Raw genomic sequence first — 17,236 nt, 5'->3', positions numbered from 1 at the left:
CTGGGAAGCATCCCGCAGCCGTTGGCAACCCCATTCTGCTCCACTGCAGAAGCGGAGTTAAAAGACACCGGGGGAAGTCCGGTAGAAAACGGGTTGGGACGGGCTATGGATGGACTTAACCCTGTCTGATCGCTTCAGCGTGCTCTCATGCCATTGAGATGGTCTGATCAGGCCGTCCCAACTCCGTGCCGTTGTCCCCCCCCCTTCTCAGTATGCGCATCATCGCAAACTCCATAGGGAGCCCTCAGTGCGGAGATGCGATTCATCAATCCCTCGTTTAAGCACATCGGAAACAAATGGCAAAAAAACCCCCACTCACCCGTGGTTGCGTCTGATCACGCAGTGGCGGGCTGTGCCCGCAGCTTCCAAGGACTATGTGATTGCGCAACTGCGGGTAAAATTCCTCTGGAGGAAATAGCATCGCTTCCCTTCCGTTTTTTCTGGCGCATGTGACCGCAACCTAGGTTTGCCAACTCCGAGCTGGGGAATACCTGGTGATTTAGGGATGGTGATTGGGGAGGGTGGAGTTTGGGGAGGGCAGCAGGGATGCAGTGTCATGAGTGCTGCCGAGGATCAGCTCCCGGCCCCAACAGAAGTCCTGAGTACTAATGAGGATGACCTCCCGGCTCCAGCAGAATTTACACATGGCCCCAATGAAGCCGCAGAGGCTGCTCCGGTAACAGCTGAGGCGGAACAATGCACGTCAAACAGTCCCCCTGATTCGCCCCCACCGGTGGCCCGTTTGCGAGATCAGCGCCGGCAGGATTTGGCATCCCAATGGTGAGAGGCGCGCCTGCACAGCAGGCGGTCTCTCAACCCTGAGTTCTAAGAGGAGCCGAGACACACAAGCTGGCCGGTAATTGACAACAGCCCGGAGGGATATTTAGCTCCTCACTCTCGGTCAATCCCTTGTGCTAGCAACTAGTCAGCTTGACGACACTCTGCACCCACCTGACCCGTGTTCCTGATTCCTGTTTCCCGCTTTGAACTCTTGGCTCCTCGACCCTGGCTCTGACGACAACGCTCTTGGTTCGTGCCCTGGACTCTGGTGTTTTGGCTCCTGACCCCCTGGACTCTGGCTCGATGACTACGTTTGCGGTTTGTGCTTTGGACTTGGTGTTTTGGTTCCTTGACCTCTCGGCTTTCGACCTTGGACTGGACCTGGACTACCCCTCTCTCGCCCTGCCTGCACTCCAGCCCGTGACATGCAACACCATAGAGTCTGCCCTCCAAAGCTACCATTTTTTCCTAGGGAAACTGACTGCTGTAGTTTGAAGGTCAGCTGTAATTCCAGGAGAGCTCCAGGCCCCACCTGGAGGTTTGGGAAACCTAGACTACAAAATGGCAAAGGCACAGTCTTTTTTCCTGCCTCTTCCCGTATAATTCTTGAAATCTCCCAGAATGTTTTACACCTTCTAACATGAAAAAAAGTTTCCTTCTTTAAACCCTTATCATCAGAGACCAAAAGCTGTATGTGCTGCCCCCAGCCAGAGTGTACACAACAACAACAACAGATACGGCTGCCATTACGCCAGCCCAGTTCCATGTTTGTGATAGTAAGATCCCCCTTATGTTTCTCTTGGAAACCTTGACAGAAGACACAGATCGACATCGCTGCTTCTGAAGAAAGGTTCCACTGCCTGCAGGAGCCGTCTGCTCCCTACTTTGCCGTAGTCCCCCCAACCAGATCGTATCCCTACACTGCCACTGTGACTTACATTCGCAGACAGGCTTTGCAGAACTCCAGCGGCCCATCTTGGTACAGTTGCTGCGAGGACTGCCCACCAGGTGAAAGCCACTGTTGCAGCGATATTCCACCCAGGTACCTTCTACAGGCACCCGCTCCATCGCCCAGACGTGAGTTTGCCCATTCTCCAGGCTTAGGTGCATCTTGGGACAGGTCCGTACTGTGAAAGGAAGGGAAGGAAGCATTCATGTCCGAACTATGACCAAATACTCTTGCACAGGCTTGAGTATTCTAGAGATATCTGCTCTACAGCTGCCCTTGACAGGTATTCCCCCCCATTCAGTGCAGCACTCACAGAATTACCCCATGACAGGTTTCCCCATCTCAGTCCCCCAGGAACAGCCATTCCCACCGCCACCACCATCGGGGCTTTTTTAAAAAATGTAAATTTAACAAACATTTATTGTTATAATAAGAATATGGGTATCACGTTCTCTGACTTCCCAAAAGTAAGTCTCTAGCCATGTCCATTGCTGATATATAAGGGGAAAGGCATCTCTCTGCAAGGAAAGGGGATAGACTAGACAAGACATCTATAGAGGGAGACCTCCCACCATTAACCCTAGTTCCTAGGGTTGCCAGCCTCCAGGTGGTAGCTGGAGATCTCCCACTATTGCAACTGATCTCCAGGTGACAGAGATCAGTGCACCTGGAGAAAATGGCCGCTTTGGAAGTTGGACTCCATGACATTATACACCATCGAAGTCCCTCCCTTCCCCAAACCCTGCCATCTTCAAGCTCCACCTCCAAAGTCTCCAGGAATTTCCCAACTCAGAGCCAGCACCCCTACCAGTTCCCCATTGGTGCTTCCAAGGCTGACGAGAGAAAAACGGGGGGGAACGGGTTTAACCATAGATTTTTGGGTGATTCCTAGACTGCTGCCCCCCAAATCACGACATGGCTTTCCCTTTTCACCAGTAGTGACCTCATGCACCAGTGCGATATCAGTGCATCAGTCCCCACCCCACAATTTCTCCTGGGGGGCAACTCTAAACTAGACACTTTTGTTTTCAAATGAAAGCTGGGAATTGGATACAACAGACAGTTATAACACTATAATGACATAACAATATGCAATTGCAGATTTTCTAGAAGGCTGACCAGTGGTGACAGAAATTGCTGCTACAGGGACTGGGCAGGGAAAATTACTGCTGTGCGGGCAGGACAGGCAAATTCTGGATTTTCCCACCCACATGGCAGCCATCCAGACCTTGCTGTGATCTTTCCCAAAACTTCATAGCAAAACAAGTTTGGGGATGGTTGGGGGGAAAAGATGAGGAAACCCCAGAAGGTGCATGGATGCACCATAATGCTGTGGAGAAGTGGGGGGCAGGAACCCAATAGGACTGAGACTGGGGCAAATAACTTGTGTGGAAAAGGCCACAGAGTATCTTCTCTGTACTTGAGGAACACTGTGATCTGGATTGCTCAGGTCGACAGGTGAGGGGGCATGCTGAGGTGGGAAGATGGTCCAGTCCTCAAGCAAGGCAGTTGTCCCTTCTGACTCTATGAAACTATGGTTATGTAGATACATGACTGACATGAAGCCAGCCTGGTATAATGGCTAAAGTGTTGGACTAGCATCTGGGAGAAACCAAGTTCCGTTCCCCACTCTGCCATGGAAGCTTGCGAGGTGACCTTGGGCCAGTCTCTCTCTCTCTCTCACTCACTCACTCTCTCTCTCACTCTCTCTCTCTCACCTTCACAGGAATGTTGCTGTGAGGATAAAATGTATGAGGAGAAAACAATATCATAAACCACTTTAGGTCACCATAGGGGAGGAAAGTGGGGTATAAATATCCCAATAAAACTAGGGTTGCCAGGTCCCCCCTGACTGTTGGCAGGGGATGGGCAGGGTTACCAGATCCAGCCTGAGAAACTCTTGGAGATTTGAGGATGGAGCTTGGGAAGGACAGGGACCTCAGTGGGGTGTACAGTGGCCATAGAGTCCACCCTCCACAGCATCCAATTTCTCCAGGGGAACTGATCTCTGTAGTCTGGAGATGAGCAGTAATTCCAGAGGATCCCCAGGTCCCACCTGGAGGTTGGCATGCCTGTCTCTGAAATATATTTGGGCTAAGAATTTGCGCTGCTTGCTCAGTTCCCACCCATTCCCTGTCAATTCTCTGACCCAAACCAGGAAAGGCTTCAGAGTGCTAAACTCATAGATCTCCTGAGTGCCAAGTAAGGGAGATGTCCAACCCCACAATTCCCTGCTACGGATAACCCGAAAGCAACAGTAGACTAATAACACAGTGAGGAAGCAGTCAAGTTCCCCAGAACTCTCCTTCAGGCCACATGATCAGCAAAAACAAATGGGGGGGAGAGACAAAACTGTTAGAAAGGCCGAGCCTGCAGATATTAAAAGCCTTAAGGGAGCAGAGGAAGAGTCATTCAGATTTAATGAGGCTGGGCTGTGCTGGGTGCAAAAATGGATCTTCGGTTGCACCAGTGGGTACTGGGACAAAGCTCTCCCTCTGAAAACAAAAGAGTCTCCCATAATTAGGATCTGCCTGTGGCAGATCTAAATAAATACCTGTGTAAATAAGGTTGGGTTTTTTCTTCCCTGGAAGTGTTTGTGTGCCTTTAATAGCTGCAAGCGTGGCAGAAATCCAACTGGCCAAGCTTTCCATGACAGCATCTCTGTACAAGCTGTGTACCTTCCTGCAAGACATTCTGCTATTAAAGGCACGTGAGCGAGAGATTGGGGGTGGGGGTGGGTGGGGGAGAGAAGCCCTACCTATTAAGGTCTAGGAATAAGGTTGCCGGCCTCCAGCTGGGGCTTGGGGAGCTCCCAGAATTACAGCTATTTCCAGACTAGAGTGGTCAGTTCCCTTGGAGAGAATGGCTGCTTTGGAGGGTGGCCTGTATGGTATTATACCCTGATGAGGTCATTCCCACACTTTGCCCTCCCCAGGGTCCATCCTCGAATCTCCAGGAATTTTCCAATCTGGAATTGGCAACCCTAACTGGGAAGGCTGTCCAAGGCAAGCAGCTCCAACCCATCTAGCAGTCCCCAAGCCAGAAGCTCATCATGCCAAACGGCCCCTGCCAAACCCTCTTTCTAGCCGCGTGAGGCTTTCCGATCTACAATTTCTTTTCATCCATCTGGGAGTTGCAGTCGAATGCCCACCCACACTCCCAGGCCTAAGAGACTCACAGCAGCGGCTCTCCACATCGCTGTTGGTCCAGGTGCCGTTGGGCAAGCATTTGCGCACCTTGGGCCCCACAATCTCCCGTTCCGGACGGCACACGTACTCGATCTCATAGTCAAAGGGCAGGAAGCGGGCCATCTTCACCTGTTCGCGGGTCAGTCCCCGGTAGCGGATCCCACCGTCCCAAGGGGGGAAGATGAGTTTGCAGCCTGGAGGGGGGAGGGAAGCAGGCAGAGAGGAAGTAAAAAAAGAGGGTTTTGAAGCAGCTGCAGAAGGAACATCATGGTGCCTTAGCCACGCAGAATTCACATCATACATGATTGTGCGAAGTGCTGACTTCTGGTGACTCTGTAGGGTTTTCAAGGCAAGAGACAATCAGAGGTAGGTTTGCCATTGCCCGTTTCTGCATAGCAACCCTGGTTTTCATTGGTGGCCTCCCATCCAAATACTGACCAGAGCTGACCCTGCTTAGCTTCTGAGAGTCAATGAGATTGGGTTGGCCTGAACCATCCAGGGCAGTGCTTAATACATATGCACATCATCAACGTTAGTTTAAAATATCCATGCTGTGTTTGAGGCCGAACAACTGTGTTTTCCCCCCCTTTTCCCAAGAACAGTCATAAAAACTTTTAAAAATGAAGGACATGATTTATTAATACAATTTAAAAAAAAAAGTCACTGGTACCAAAGTGGGGATTTAAAGGATCATGTAGGAGGCAAGTTTCCGAGGCCCCTTCCTTCTAAAAGCAACCTTCCCTGTCTCTCCCCACTGCCTCCGAAAATACCCCTAAAACTTAGAAGAAGGTCACCTGGAAGGTGATGCTGGGCCAGGAGCAGCAGATCAAAACAGTGGGTTTACTCAGGTAAAGCGTACGGAATCCACTGCAAACAGCACTTTGGATCCCGGTTTAGACATCACAGGGTCAATTTTCTATCTCTTCCCCATATAAGTCACCGAACTGAAGGAGAAGATAATACTGGGGAGACCTGCATTCAAATTCCAGGCCATGAAGCTCACAGAGTGACCTTTCTCTCAATGTAAGAAGAAGAGATTGGATTTATACCCTGCCCTTCACTACCCAAGGGAGTCTCAGAGCGGCTTACAATCTCCTTTCCCTTCCCTTCCCCACAACAGACACCCTGTGAGGTAGGTGGGGCTGAGAGAGCTCTTTCCAGAACTGCCCTTTCAAGGACAGCTCTTGTTAGAACTATGGCTTGCCCAAGGTCATCCAGCAGCTGCATGTGGAGGAGCGGGGAATCAAATCTGGATTTCCCAGATTAGAGTCCACGCACTTAACCACTACACCAAATGTAACCCACCCAGGCCTGTAGCTACAGTGGGGCATTTCAGGGCTAGCCCCCCCCCCCGACTTACTGGCAAGGCCCCATCCAGCCCACAGCTCCTGAGTGGTGGTGGGTGCAGGGAAGGAGCCAGATATTCCTGTGTAGCTGTTTGGCGCGAAGAACTGGCTATGGTGGCTGCGCAGAGCCAGACAGCACCTCTCTATTTCCTCCAGAAAGTCTATTTCCCCGCGGAAAGTACTTGTTACTGGTGGGCAGGGCTATTTTTGGGCAGGAACGCCCAGGAACGGAGTTCCGTCTGGCTCCTGAGTTGGCCACGCCCAGCAGGAACTCATTAGCATAATAGGCCACACCTAACAGCAGACACTCATTAGGATTGGCTATATTAGGGGTGTGTGGCCTAACATGCAAAGGAGTCCCTCCTACAAAAAAAAAAGCCCAGGGTTTTGACAACAAAGTAAACAGAATAAGAAGCAAAAGATGGGTGTGGTTGGATGACCACACTTCTGGTAACATATGGGGTGTGGCCTAATATGCTAATGAGCTGTGCTGTCAGGGGTGTGGCCTAATATGCTAATGTGTTTCTGCTGTTGGGTGTGGCCTAATATGCTAATGAGTTCCTGCTGGGCTTTTTCTACAAAAAAGCGCCCTGCTGGTGGGCTCCCAAGTGCCCAGGATCCCATGCAGGGTTCCTGTGCCCCACTTTCTTGCATGTCTCTCTCTCCCCCACAGCCTCCCAGGCTGGCAAGGGCAGAAAGGTAAGTTCATTAACTTCAGCGTAAGTTAATTGACTTTAATCAAATTATCTTTAATTCGATTAGCCAGGGCCCCCTAAGACATTTAAATGCCCCCCCGACTTAAAAATTCCTGGCTACGGGCCTGAACCCACCTCACAGAGCTATCACGAGGACAGAACAGAGACCCGTGTATGCAACACTAGGCTCCTTGAGGGAAGGGTGGGAGAAAAAGGCAATAAATAGAATTTCTGCACCGCAGGCACCCATTTCCCAAGCGGCATCGTATCATGGCGTGCACAGGAACACATGGGGTGTGCGCCGATCATCTGTAGCATCAGCCTACATGGGGACAGGAGTTTGCTCACACACACCTGCAACCAATTAGTGAGCCAAGAAAGCAGAGGAGTGGTAAAATTGTCCTGGCCACATGGGCGAACGTTGGAGACAGATGGTGGCTCCCCACATGGATATAGGCCCACAAATTACCACTTGGTAAATGGCCATCTGGATATACCCATAAATATACCAAATCATTCTATACTCCACACACAAGGAGGGGGGGGGAGAGAGAGAGAGAGAGAGATCATGACAGGAGCAACGGGACAGTGCGCGACTGGGGGGCGGCGGAGCAGAGCACCAATGTGGCATAGCAGACTGAAAACTGTACCTGATCTGCAGAGACCTGCTTTCGAACCCATAATGCAACCTGGGTGACTTTGGGCCAGCTACACTCTCTCTCAGCTAGTCCCAATAATTTCTAGGCAGTGTGCCAGGAAACCTGTTAGTTTGCTGTGAGATATTAAATAAGTAACGAAAGGGTCCGGTGAGGTGCCCAAAAGAACTTATTGAAGCGAATAACTTCCTTGGAGGGTGAAGAAAACGGGTGGCTTTCTGATGTAGGAGAATCATTTGCCTTTAAAGGAAGTTGCAGTTGTGTCTTGCTTCTACCTAGTCAGGACGCACACTCCGAGAGTAGGCGCTCATGCAAAGTCATAACGGCAGTCTCAATAGCTATGAAATACAGAGCATACTACTGGCTACCAGAGCTGGGGTTTTACAGGCCATATGAGGAAGGGAGTGAAGTGTGCTTGCTGTGTTCCTCCTCCTCCATACTTTCACTCAGGGGTCATTTCCTGTGGGAGCGCACAGGAGCGGAGCTCCGGCAGTAAAGAGCCCAGGGGGCGGGCACATGCAACAAGCCCCACCCCCTGCTCCCAGCAGCCCTCAGTCAGAGCAAAAAGCAGCCAGGTAAGTTGCAGAGCCCCCCCCCCCGCCCCCCCGGTCCAAAACAGTCCAGTGGCACCTTTAAGGCCAAGTTTTATCCAGGCACAAGCTCTCCCTCCTCTGTGAGGACAGATCTGCACGTCCCCCCACCCCCACAAATAGCTAGCAATCCGAAACAGTCCAGTGGAACCTGAGCGGTGGGTGTTACCTTCTGACACACTTCTGGTGATGTCAGGGGGCGTGCCACATGCAAATAAGTCATGCTAATGAGTGATGCTAATGAGCTCCTGCACCTCTTTTTCTGTGAAATGACCCCTGCTTTCACTTACGGTGACAGAAAAGGTACCAGCAAAGCTAAAAGATCTTTGATGGGCTTTTTGCTTTGCTGGTACTACCTCATGGATCTTAAGAGAGCACGCTTTACTTACCCCCGTGCTTTTTCGAATGGTTGGTCTAGACTAGGGTTGCTGACTCCCGCTTGGAAAAACCCTGGAGGTTTGGGGATAGACCCTGGGGGGATCTCAGCAGGGTACAACACCATAGGAGCCATTTCCTCCAGGGGAACTGATCTCTATCGTCTGGAGATCAAATGTAATTCTGGGAAATCTGCAGCACCTCACCTGGAGGTTGGCAACCTTAGTCTAGGACAGAATGTGAAATGAAAACAAAGGCCTTTTAAAATAATCTAGGATGTAATTCTTATTCTTCAAGGTAAACATGTCTAGGTATAAGAATACAGCGTTCCTCTCACTGTGTAAAGGTCTGTTGAGTCACAGCCAACTTACAGAGACCCAGTAGGGTGTTTTCTCCCCATAGTATGTTTATTGGGTTGTCATGGCAGGTGGTTTGCCATTGCCTGCGTCTGTATAGCAATGTTCCCTGTAAGCTGAGTTAGTGTGAGCTAGCTCACAGTTTTTTAGCCTCCAGCTCACACATATTTGTCTTAGCTCAGGAAGGAGGGCTCCAGAACAGACTAATTTAGGCAGCAGCCAAATTGCTGGCTCACAACTTTAATGTCAGTAGCTCACAAAGTAGAATTGTTCTTCACAAGACTCCACAGCTTAGAGGGAGCATTGCTGTATAGTGATCCTGGATTTTCTTGGTGGTCTCCGTCCCATCCAAATCAGGGGTCGTTTCGTAGAAAAAGAGCTAGGGGAACTCATTAGCATAACTCATTAGCATATGCCACACCCCCTGACATCACCAGAAGTGTGTCATAAGGCCACACCCCCTGACATCACCGGAAGTGTGTCATAAGGCCACACCCCCCGCCCCCCCCCCGTACCTCACCCGGGGGAACTGCGATCCCCCCCGAAATGACCTCTGATCCAAATACTTATCAGAGCCAACCCTGCTTAGCTTTCATGATCTGACAAGATTGAGCTAGCCTGGGCTAGCCAGGTCAGGACATGTCTCTCATTTAAATTTGGGGGGGGGATATGTCTCACCTATTGAAATTGCTTCCAAAAGTACCAGTGCTTTGGAATCAATGGCTTAAATCATCTCGTAAGGCTGAAGGCAGGATAAAAGTCTACACCATCCTGTGCTGCTAAAGGCAGTCTCGGACCCAAAGCATTTGAAAATGAGCAAGTCTGGAGGAGGTCAAGTCGGGGTTCCAGGTCCTCCCTGGCCACCCGCAGGGGGTGAGGGGGTAGGGTTGCCAGCTCCAGGTTGGAGAACTCCTGGAGATTTGGGGGGTGGAGCCTGGGGAGGACAGGGACCTCAGTGGGGTACAGTGCCATAGAGTCCACCCTCCAAAGCATCCATTTTCTCCTGGGGAAGTGATCTCTGTAGTTTGGAAATGAGCTGTAATTCCAGCAGGGAATTCCCCAGTCCCCACCTGGAGGCTGGCATCCCTAGGCCAAAGAGATCAGGGCTTGGCAAGGAACCTTGGAGACAGCTGTGAAAAGGGAAGTCTCAGTGCCCTGGGTATGAAGCTGCCTCTGTCAAGTGTTTGAACAATAATTGGGTCAAAAAGGGTTGCCAACCTACAGGTGGTGGCTGGAGATGATCTCCAGGCAACAGAGATCAGTTCCCCTGGAGCAAATGGCAGCTTTGGAAGGTGGACTCTGTGGCATTAGACCCCACTGAAGTCCCTCCCCAAACCCTGCCCTCCTCAGGCTCCTCCCCCCAAATCTCCAGGTATTTCCCAACGTAGAACTGGTGTCAAAAACACAGCAGGCAAGTTATTAACTGGGATTCAATAAGGAGAAGGTATTGCCTCAGTAGTGAAAGGCTTTCAGTGGCAGCCGGGTTTTTTTCCCCCCAGGTGCAATTGAAGGATAAAGTTTGGGCATGAAAATGGTGCAGGATAAAATGGTTGCATCCCCTTTTTCTCTCTCCAATATACCATGGCCCCAAGCCAAACTGCACACACATGCAATGGCTGCATTTAACCATTTGAAGAACTATGGGAAGTTCTCATGGGTTGCATCCAACCATCTATTTGTATGGGTTTTTCTGCATCCCTACCATATGGCTGTGGAGATTACATTTGAGACACTCCCCCTTGAGTTACTCGGCTATCACAAAATGGGGTATGCAAACAATGGCCAATTTCTATAATTACAAGCGGCCCAAAATGTCTTTTTTTTTAAAACAACCCTAAAATTAGATATAGGAAGGGGGGAAGCAGCCCAGAAGCTGGGTTTTTTTTTTTTTAAGTTATGTCTTTGGGGGGGGGGGGGAAATACAGGCCTGTGATCCAATAACATTAGCCAGACCATCAAGGGCTAATTTACTTGTGCATCCTCTAATGTGATACATATTCTGATATGGCAGCAAGACCCTTTTGGGCGGCATGTACACAACAGAACAAATCAGGTGTTAAAAAATAGAAACTGGTGGGTGAATGTCTCCCCGGACATTCAGTAATATACTTAAAGGTTACAGTACTTCCACTGAAAAGTTTCAAAGGAAGACTTCAGTGAGAAGCTGTTGTGTTGGAAGTCACAGGCAAGCAGGGTTGCCATTTGCCCTATATAAGCAGGCAACTCCCCTGCCAGCCCTTTCTGTCCCCACCAGTGCTCAAGGGAGCAGTAAGGGAAAGGGCAGGTAATGGTGTCACATGATGAACAGCGACATCACATCTAAGTGAAAACTCAAAAGTGATGTCATTACATTGGATGCAACCCTAGCTGCCAGTCAGAATAGACAACACTGACCTTGATGGACCAATGGTCTGACTTGATTTAGATAAGGTTACCAATCTCCAGGTGGTGGCTGGAGATCTCTTGAGATTATAACTGATCTCCAGGCAACAGAGATCAGTGCACTAGGAGAATATGGCCGCTTTGGAAGGTGGACTTTATGGCATTATACCCCATTGAAGTCCCTCCTCGCCCTATACCCCACCCTCCACAGGCTCCACCACCAAAATCTCTAGGAATTTCCCAACCCAAAGCTGGCAACCCTAAGTACAGGGCAGCTTCATGCGTTCATATTCTGTATAGTGCCTGTTCTTTTCCTCTAGAAGGGCTGACAGCACCATAAGTTAATTAATTATCGTACGGCATTGTGTGTAGTCTAGCTAGGAAATCGTAAGATTGTTTGGCAGTCAAGTCCTAGCTCTTTTAGGTGGCAAGCTAGACATTTTGGGGCTGAGAGAGCTCTGAAAGAGCTGTGAGTGACCCAAGGTCACCCAGCTGGCTTCATGTGGAGGAGTGCGGAATCGAACCCAGTTCTTCAGGTCAAAGAAGACGGGGACGGCAAAGGATGAGATGGTTAGACAGTGTCATCGATGCAACGAACATGAAATTGAGCACACTTCAGAGGATGGTGGAAGACCGGAAGGCCTGGCGGGAGCTGGTCCGTGGGGTCGCGAAGAGTCGGACTCGACTCTGCGACTGAACAACAACAAACTTCAGATTAGAGTCTGTTGTTCTTAACCACTTCCCCACGCTGGCTCTCAGCACTGTAAGTGTTCGGGTAGGGTACACAAATTAGGGAAACCAGGCAGAGGTAATGGGTAAGTGTTCCTTCTTCCGTGTGGCTTTCTGAAGCAAATCAGCAGCCCGCAGTAGCTTTGAAGGAAAAGAAAAACAACAGACTGAGTGATCTGATCACAGATCTCCTACCTCTGTTTTGGCACAGAGGTGTCTCGAAATAGCCCGGCTTGCGCCGTGGGAGCAAGAAGAGCCAGCTGCCTGTATGATAAGCCACACTCCTGGGTCATTCAAAGGCCAGTGTAATGGAACTGTGAATTCCACCCAGCAGTGATAACAACCTGACTACTGTTTACACAGGCGCGGACGCAGCTCACTTGTTCCAGATGAACAGCCAGGTGAACCAGGAATTCCTGATCCTTTTTGATCTTTCTGCTTGGAGCTTGGTGCAGCCTCAGGATAGACTCTGGATCGTATTATAAACAAACATATAGCTAAATGAAATTTAGAGATAAAATCATGGGTAAGCAACTCTTGTGTGCTGAGTCCCATGCACAAAGCAGCATGTATTGGGACAATGTTTTTTTAATTGTTTGTTTTCTTCTCGACATGGATCACAGGAATGTCAGAAGAGCCCTGCTGGGTCAGGCCAGTGGCTCAACTTGTCCAGCATCCTGTTTCACACAGCTGCCAACTCTGGCCTTGGAGGGCCAACAAACAGACCACAGAAGCCAAGGCTTTTCCCCTGCTGCTGCCTCCTACCGCTGCTATTTGGAGGTTTGCTGTGTCTGACTTTCCTCACCATGGCCAGATTCCTCCATGAATCTGTCTAACAGCCTTTTAAAGCCATATATGCTCACAGTGTAGGCATATGTGTGTGGGGGGGTTGGTGAGAATGGAGCTTTTGGGGGTGGAGCCTGAGGAGGGCGGAGTTGGGGAAAGACTTTAGTGCAGCATGATACCATCGAGTCCACCTTTCAAAGTGGCCATTTGCTCCACATGAACTGATTTCTGTCACCTGGAGATCAGTTGTCATTAGGGTTGCCATTCCCCCAACAGCACCGGGAAAACCTGGTTTTGGAAGGTGGATTCTATGTCGTTATATCCCATTGAAGTCTCTTCCCTTCCCTCCCTTCCCTCCCCAAACCCCATCCTCCTCAAGCTCCACCCCCCAAATCCCCAGGTATTTCCTAATCTGAAACTGGCAACCTTTCCCACTGGTAGTAGAAGCACTACAATCACTGCCACAGAAGCCTATCACTTTTCCTGGTCTTTGTCCCCCAATCTGAACTTAAGGGCCTTACTGGAGGGTCAAACTGCCATCAAGTCGAAGCTGACTTATGGCACCCCCATATGGGTTTCAAGGCAAGAGATGAACATAGGTGGTTTGCCATTGCCTGCCTCTGTGTAGAAACCCTGGACTTCCTTTCAGAATGCCAGCTCTGGGCTGGGAAATATCTGGAGAATTTGAGGGGGGAGCCTGGGGAGGATGGGGTTTGGGGAGGAGAGGGTAGAATGCCATAAAGTCCACCCTCCAAAGCAGCCATTTTCTCCAGGATAACTGATCTCTGTTGTCTGGAGATACACTGTAATAGTGATCAAGGTGTCTCCCCTGCCAGGGCCTAACTACATGGTATGTTTTCCCTAGGGTTGCCATCCTCCAGGTGGTGGCTGGAGACCTCCCACTATAACAACTGCTCTCCAGGCAATAGAGATCAGCTCACCTTGAGAAAATGGCTGCTTTGTAAGGTGTACTCGATGGCATTGTACACCCCCTCCCCTCTCCAAACCCCACCCTCCTCAAGCCCTACCCCCAAAATCTCCTGGTATTTCCCAACCTAGAGCTGCCAATTCCCACCCTAATTTTCCTCTGGTCCTCTTGATCAAACGGGTATTACAAGCATAGTTTTCTCTAAGCTCTGCTACAGGGTGCTGGTGCACAAAATTTTAGATGCCGGCTCAGGGGTTTCTGCTTCTGCACATGAAGTCCCCCCCTCCAATGGAGGACGGGGGCACCTCCTGAGGCCCATAGAATTGGACCCCCTGGTCCAATCTTTTTGAAACTTTGGGGGGGGGATTTTTAAGGAGAGGCACCAACAGCTATGCTGCAAATTTGGTGCCTCTACCTAAAAAAACAGCCTCCCTAGAACCCCAGATACCCCCCAGGTCTATTCTCCATTACAGCCTATGGGGCCTACTGACTATAATGGTCCCATAGGCTACAATGGAGCTGAAAAAATTGGTGGGTATTTTTTTTTTGCACAACCCTATTGTGCTTTTCAGTATGATTTGTAAGTTGCCTTGAGTCACAGGGAAGAGTGGAATATAAATATTTGAATAAATAAGTAGTTTGGGCAAGTTGATAACATTTAAGCAACTTTCTCTTTGTTAGATTAGGCAGCGTTCTGACAGTGATTGTTCCTCCTCTGTGATACTTGACCTGTAATGCTGGTTGTCATATTTCACTAAGAAATCCCAACAGGCTGCAAGAGCCCCCCCCTCCCCCGTGCTGGTATGCCAGGTCTACCAATATAGTGGGAAAGGGTGGTAGACCTATTCTGTGGAGGCCAGGTCTACCAATATATTGGAAAGGGATGGGTGAAATCTGACTTGATTCTATTTTCTCTTATAATGTTTAAATTATTCTTAAAATATAGTTTAAATATAATTTAAAAGACTTTATTCTGTGATTTTTACAAGTTTATAGAAGTTTTCTAAAAAAAACAACCCCTAATTTACAAGATAGTCAAATGCTCACAACTTTTATGCTACTAGCTTTTTTCATTCACAAGGTAGAATTTCTGCTTACAGCACTGTGGAGCTTATAGGGAACATTGATTACAAGTTCTGTGCTGAGTGAGCTTTCGGTCCCCTAGAAGTCAAGCTCCATATGAAGCAAAACAAAGTACAAGAGCGGAGGGGAGAGATTAGAAAACAATATTGCTGTGCATGATGGAAATGTCCAAGTCAGCAAACACCATCAGTTATAAAATGGAGCTCAGGAAGTGTTGTTGTAATTAAGAGAAGGTGTTCTGACTAAAAAAAACAACAACAAACCAACAAAACAAAAAAAACCTCACATTGCTGCAATGCCTTCTGGGACAAAGATGCAATGATAACTCTCGTAGAAAATATAAAAGTGAGCAGTACCTGTAATTGTACAGGGCTGTCAATAAAGCACATGTAGCTAATTAGTTGCATGGTTGGCTGAAAAATAATTAATTGATTAAATCTGCTTTTTAAATGATTGCAGATGAGTTGCATCAGGCGTCATCTTAGACGAGAATAAAGATTACTACAGAGGAGGCCATTGTGGAAGTTTATAAAATTATGCACAGGATGGAAAAGGGGGACAAACAGATTTTTTAAAAACAATCTTTCCTGAAATATTAGCATTCAGAATCACTCTGCGAGGCTGATGGGCAGTGGATTTCAGAACAGACAAAAGAAAATAGTTCTTCACATAATACGTAACTAACTCATGGAACTGTCTGTCACAGGAGTTTGCTTACTTTTTATTTATTTTTTAAAGGGGAATAAATAAATCCATGCTGTGACCTGGATAGGCAAGAAAGCGAACTTGCCTAAAAGAAAACAGCTGCCTGAAAGCAATGTGTTGAATCGCAGTGTTGTAAAGCTTGCCATAAAGCATGCTGTTGAAAATTCCAGAAAGAAATAATAAGTGGGAACTCGCTTACTCTTAGTGTTGCCAACTCTGAGTTCAGAAATTCCTGGAGATTTGAGTGTGGATAGGGTTGCCAGTTCCGGGCTGGGAAATACCTGGAGATTTTGGGGGTGGAGCCTGAGGAGGGCGGGGTTTGAAAAGGGGAGAGTCTTCAGTGGGGTATAAGGCCATAGAGACCACCTTCCACAGCAGACATTTTTCTCCACGTGAACTGATCTCTGCCACGTGGAGACCAGTTGTAATCACAGGAGATCTCCAGCTACCACTTGGAGGCAGGCAGCCATATTGTGTGGAGCCTGGGGAGGACAAGGTTTGAAGAGGGGTTTGTGGCTCAGTGGAAGAGCCTCTGCTTTGTACACAGATAGGGTTGCCAAGTCCGGATTTACCTGCTGGCGGGGGACTTTGGGTTCGCTCCCGGTGTGTGTGCACGCCCACAAAGCGCGCGCACGCCGCATACACGTCACTTCCCTGTGACGTCATGGCCGGCAGCTGGGGTGGATGGAGGGGAGCACCAGGGAGGAGGCACAACTTGCCAAAGCTCAAAGCAGGCAGAGCTGATGGCCAGGCAGAGGGCGCCGCCACCACACCCGAAAGCGCCATGAAGCCAGTAATTAAATTACTTTTAATCAAATTAGCCAGTGCCCCCCGAGGAATTAAAATGCCCCCTGACTTATAAATTTCTGGCTACGGCCCTGCGTTGGGGTATAAGGCTATCGAATATGCCCTTTAAGCTTGCTGTTTTCTCTAAGGAAACTGATCCCTGCAGTCTGGAGATTGGCTGTGATTCTGGGAACTGGTCTCTGTAATCTGAAGATCAGTGGTAATTCCAGGAAATCTCTCGGGCCCACCTGGAGGTTGGCAACTCTGTTTCTCATGCACATAGCCTCTTAAACTGTATTGGGGCAATTAAGATAATCAGCTTGGATCTTAAAAGCCCTAGGGTTGAAGCGATCTAGAAATTTGGCAAGTAAATAAATACATGCAACTGAAAACACCGTCATCAGAAATGACTCTGGAAGTCATATGAGAAATTTCTTCCTGAAGCTGACTGAACTTCCAGGCTAGTCTGTCTTCAACCACCAGTAGCCCCAGGGAAGCTCACAAATAGGGCATGATGGAGAAAGCCTGTCGTTTGAGGCACCGCATCTGACAATTATGTTCACTGCAAAAGGAAGGCAAACTGCTCAGCAGCCTGCTCCACAAAGAAGCCTGCCGTGTAATTAACAAGCATTCAAATGGGCTTCATTTCTAGACAAAGAGGCAACAAGCCGCCAAACACATTTCTCCTGTTCATTAAAGACATTTATCCCCAAACATGTAAAAGAGGGAGCGCAGATTTCTGCCACCGTTGGCCTGCTTTTGTCGAGTTCTGAAAAGCTCTGGCCTCCCATCTGGCCTCCTACTGAACAGAGCCTGAAATTGCTACCATGTGGAATCTGAGACAAACATATGACCTTATCAAGTCCAATATCTCAGTGTGATTAAAGAGCAAACAAATCGTT

General features: G+C 48.9%; 1 protein-coding gene across 1 annotated transcript in view; it reads right to left on the bottom strand.

Annotated features, from left to right (window-relative positions):
* Positions 1–17,236, bottom strand: part of GABBR1 (gamma-aminobutyric acid (GABA) B receptor, 1) — a 133,352-nt gene that overhangs the window by 56,796 nt on the left and 59,320 nt on the right. The window contains exons 4-5 of the mRNA XM_015413888.1: positions 4,908–5,111; positions 1,719–1,907 (exon numbers count right to left, since the gene is read on the bottom strand). Coding sequence (XP_015269374.1) covers positions 1,719–1,907; positions 4,908–5,111 — 393 coding nt within the window. The remainder of the gene's footprint in view (positions 1–1,718; positions 1,908–4,907; positions 5,112–17,236) is intronic.

This window comes from Gekko japonicus, unplaced genomic scaffold (genome assembly GCF_001447785.1).
Source record: "Gekko japonicus isolate JY-2015 unplaced genomic scaffold, Gekko_japonicus_V1.1 scaffold204, whole genome shotgun sequence".
In the NCBI taxonomy this organism is placed as follows: Eukaryota; Metazoa; Chordata; class Lepidosauria; order Squamata; family Gekkonidae; genus Gekko; species Gekko japonicus.
Note: the sequence above shows the minus strand (reverse complement) of the source record. Positions and strands in the feature narration are given on the sequence as shown.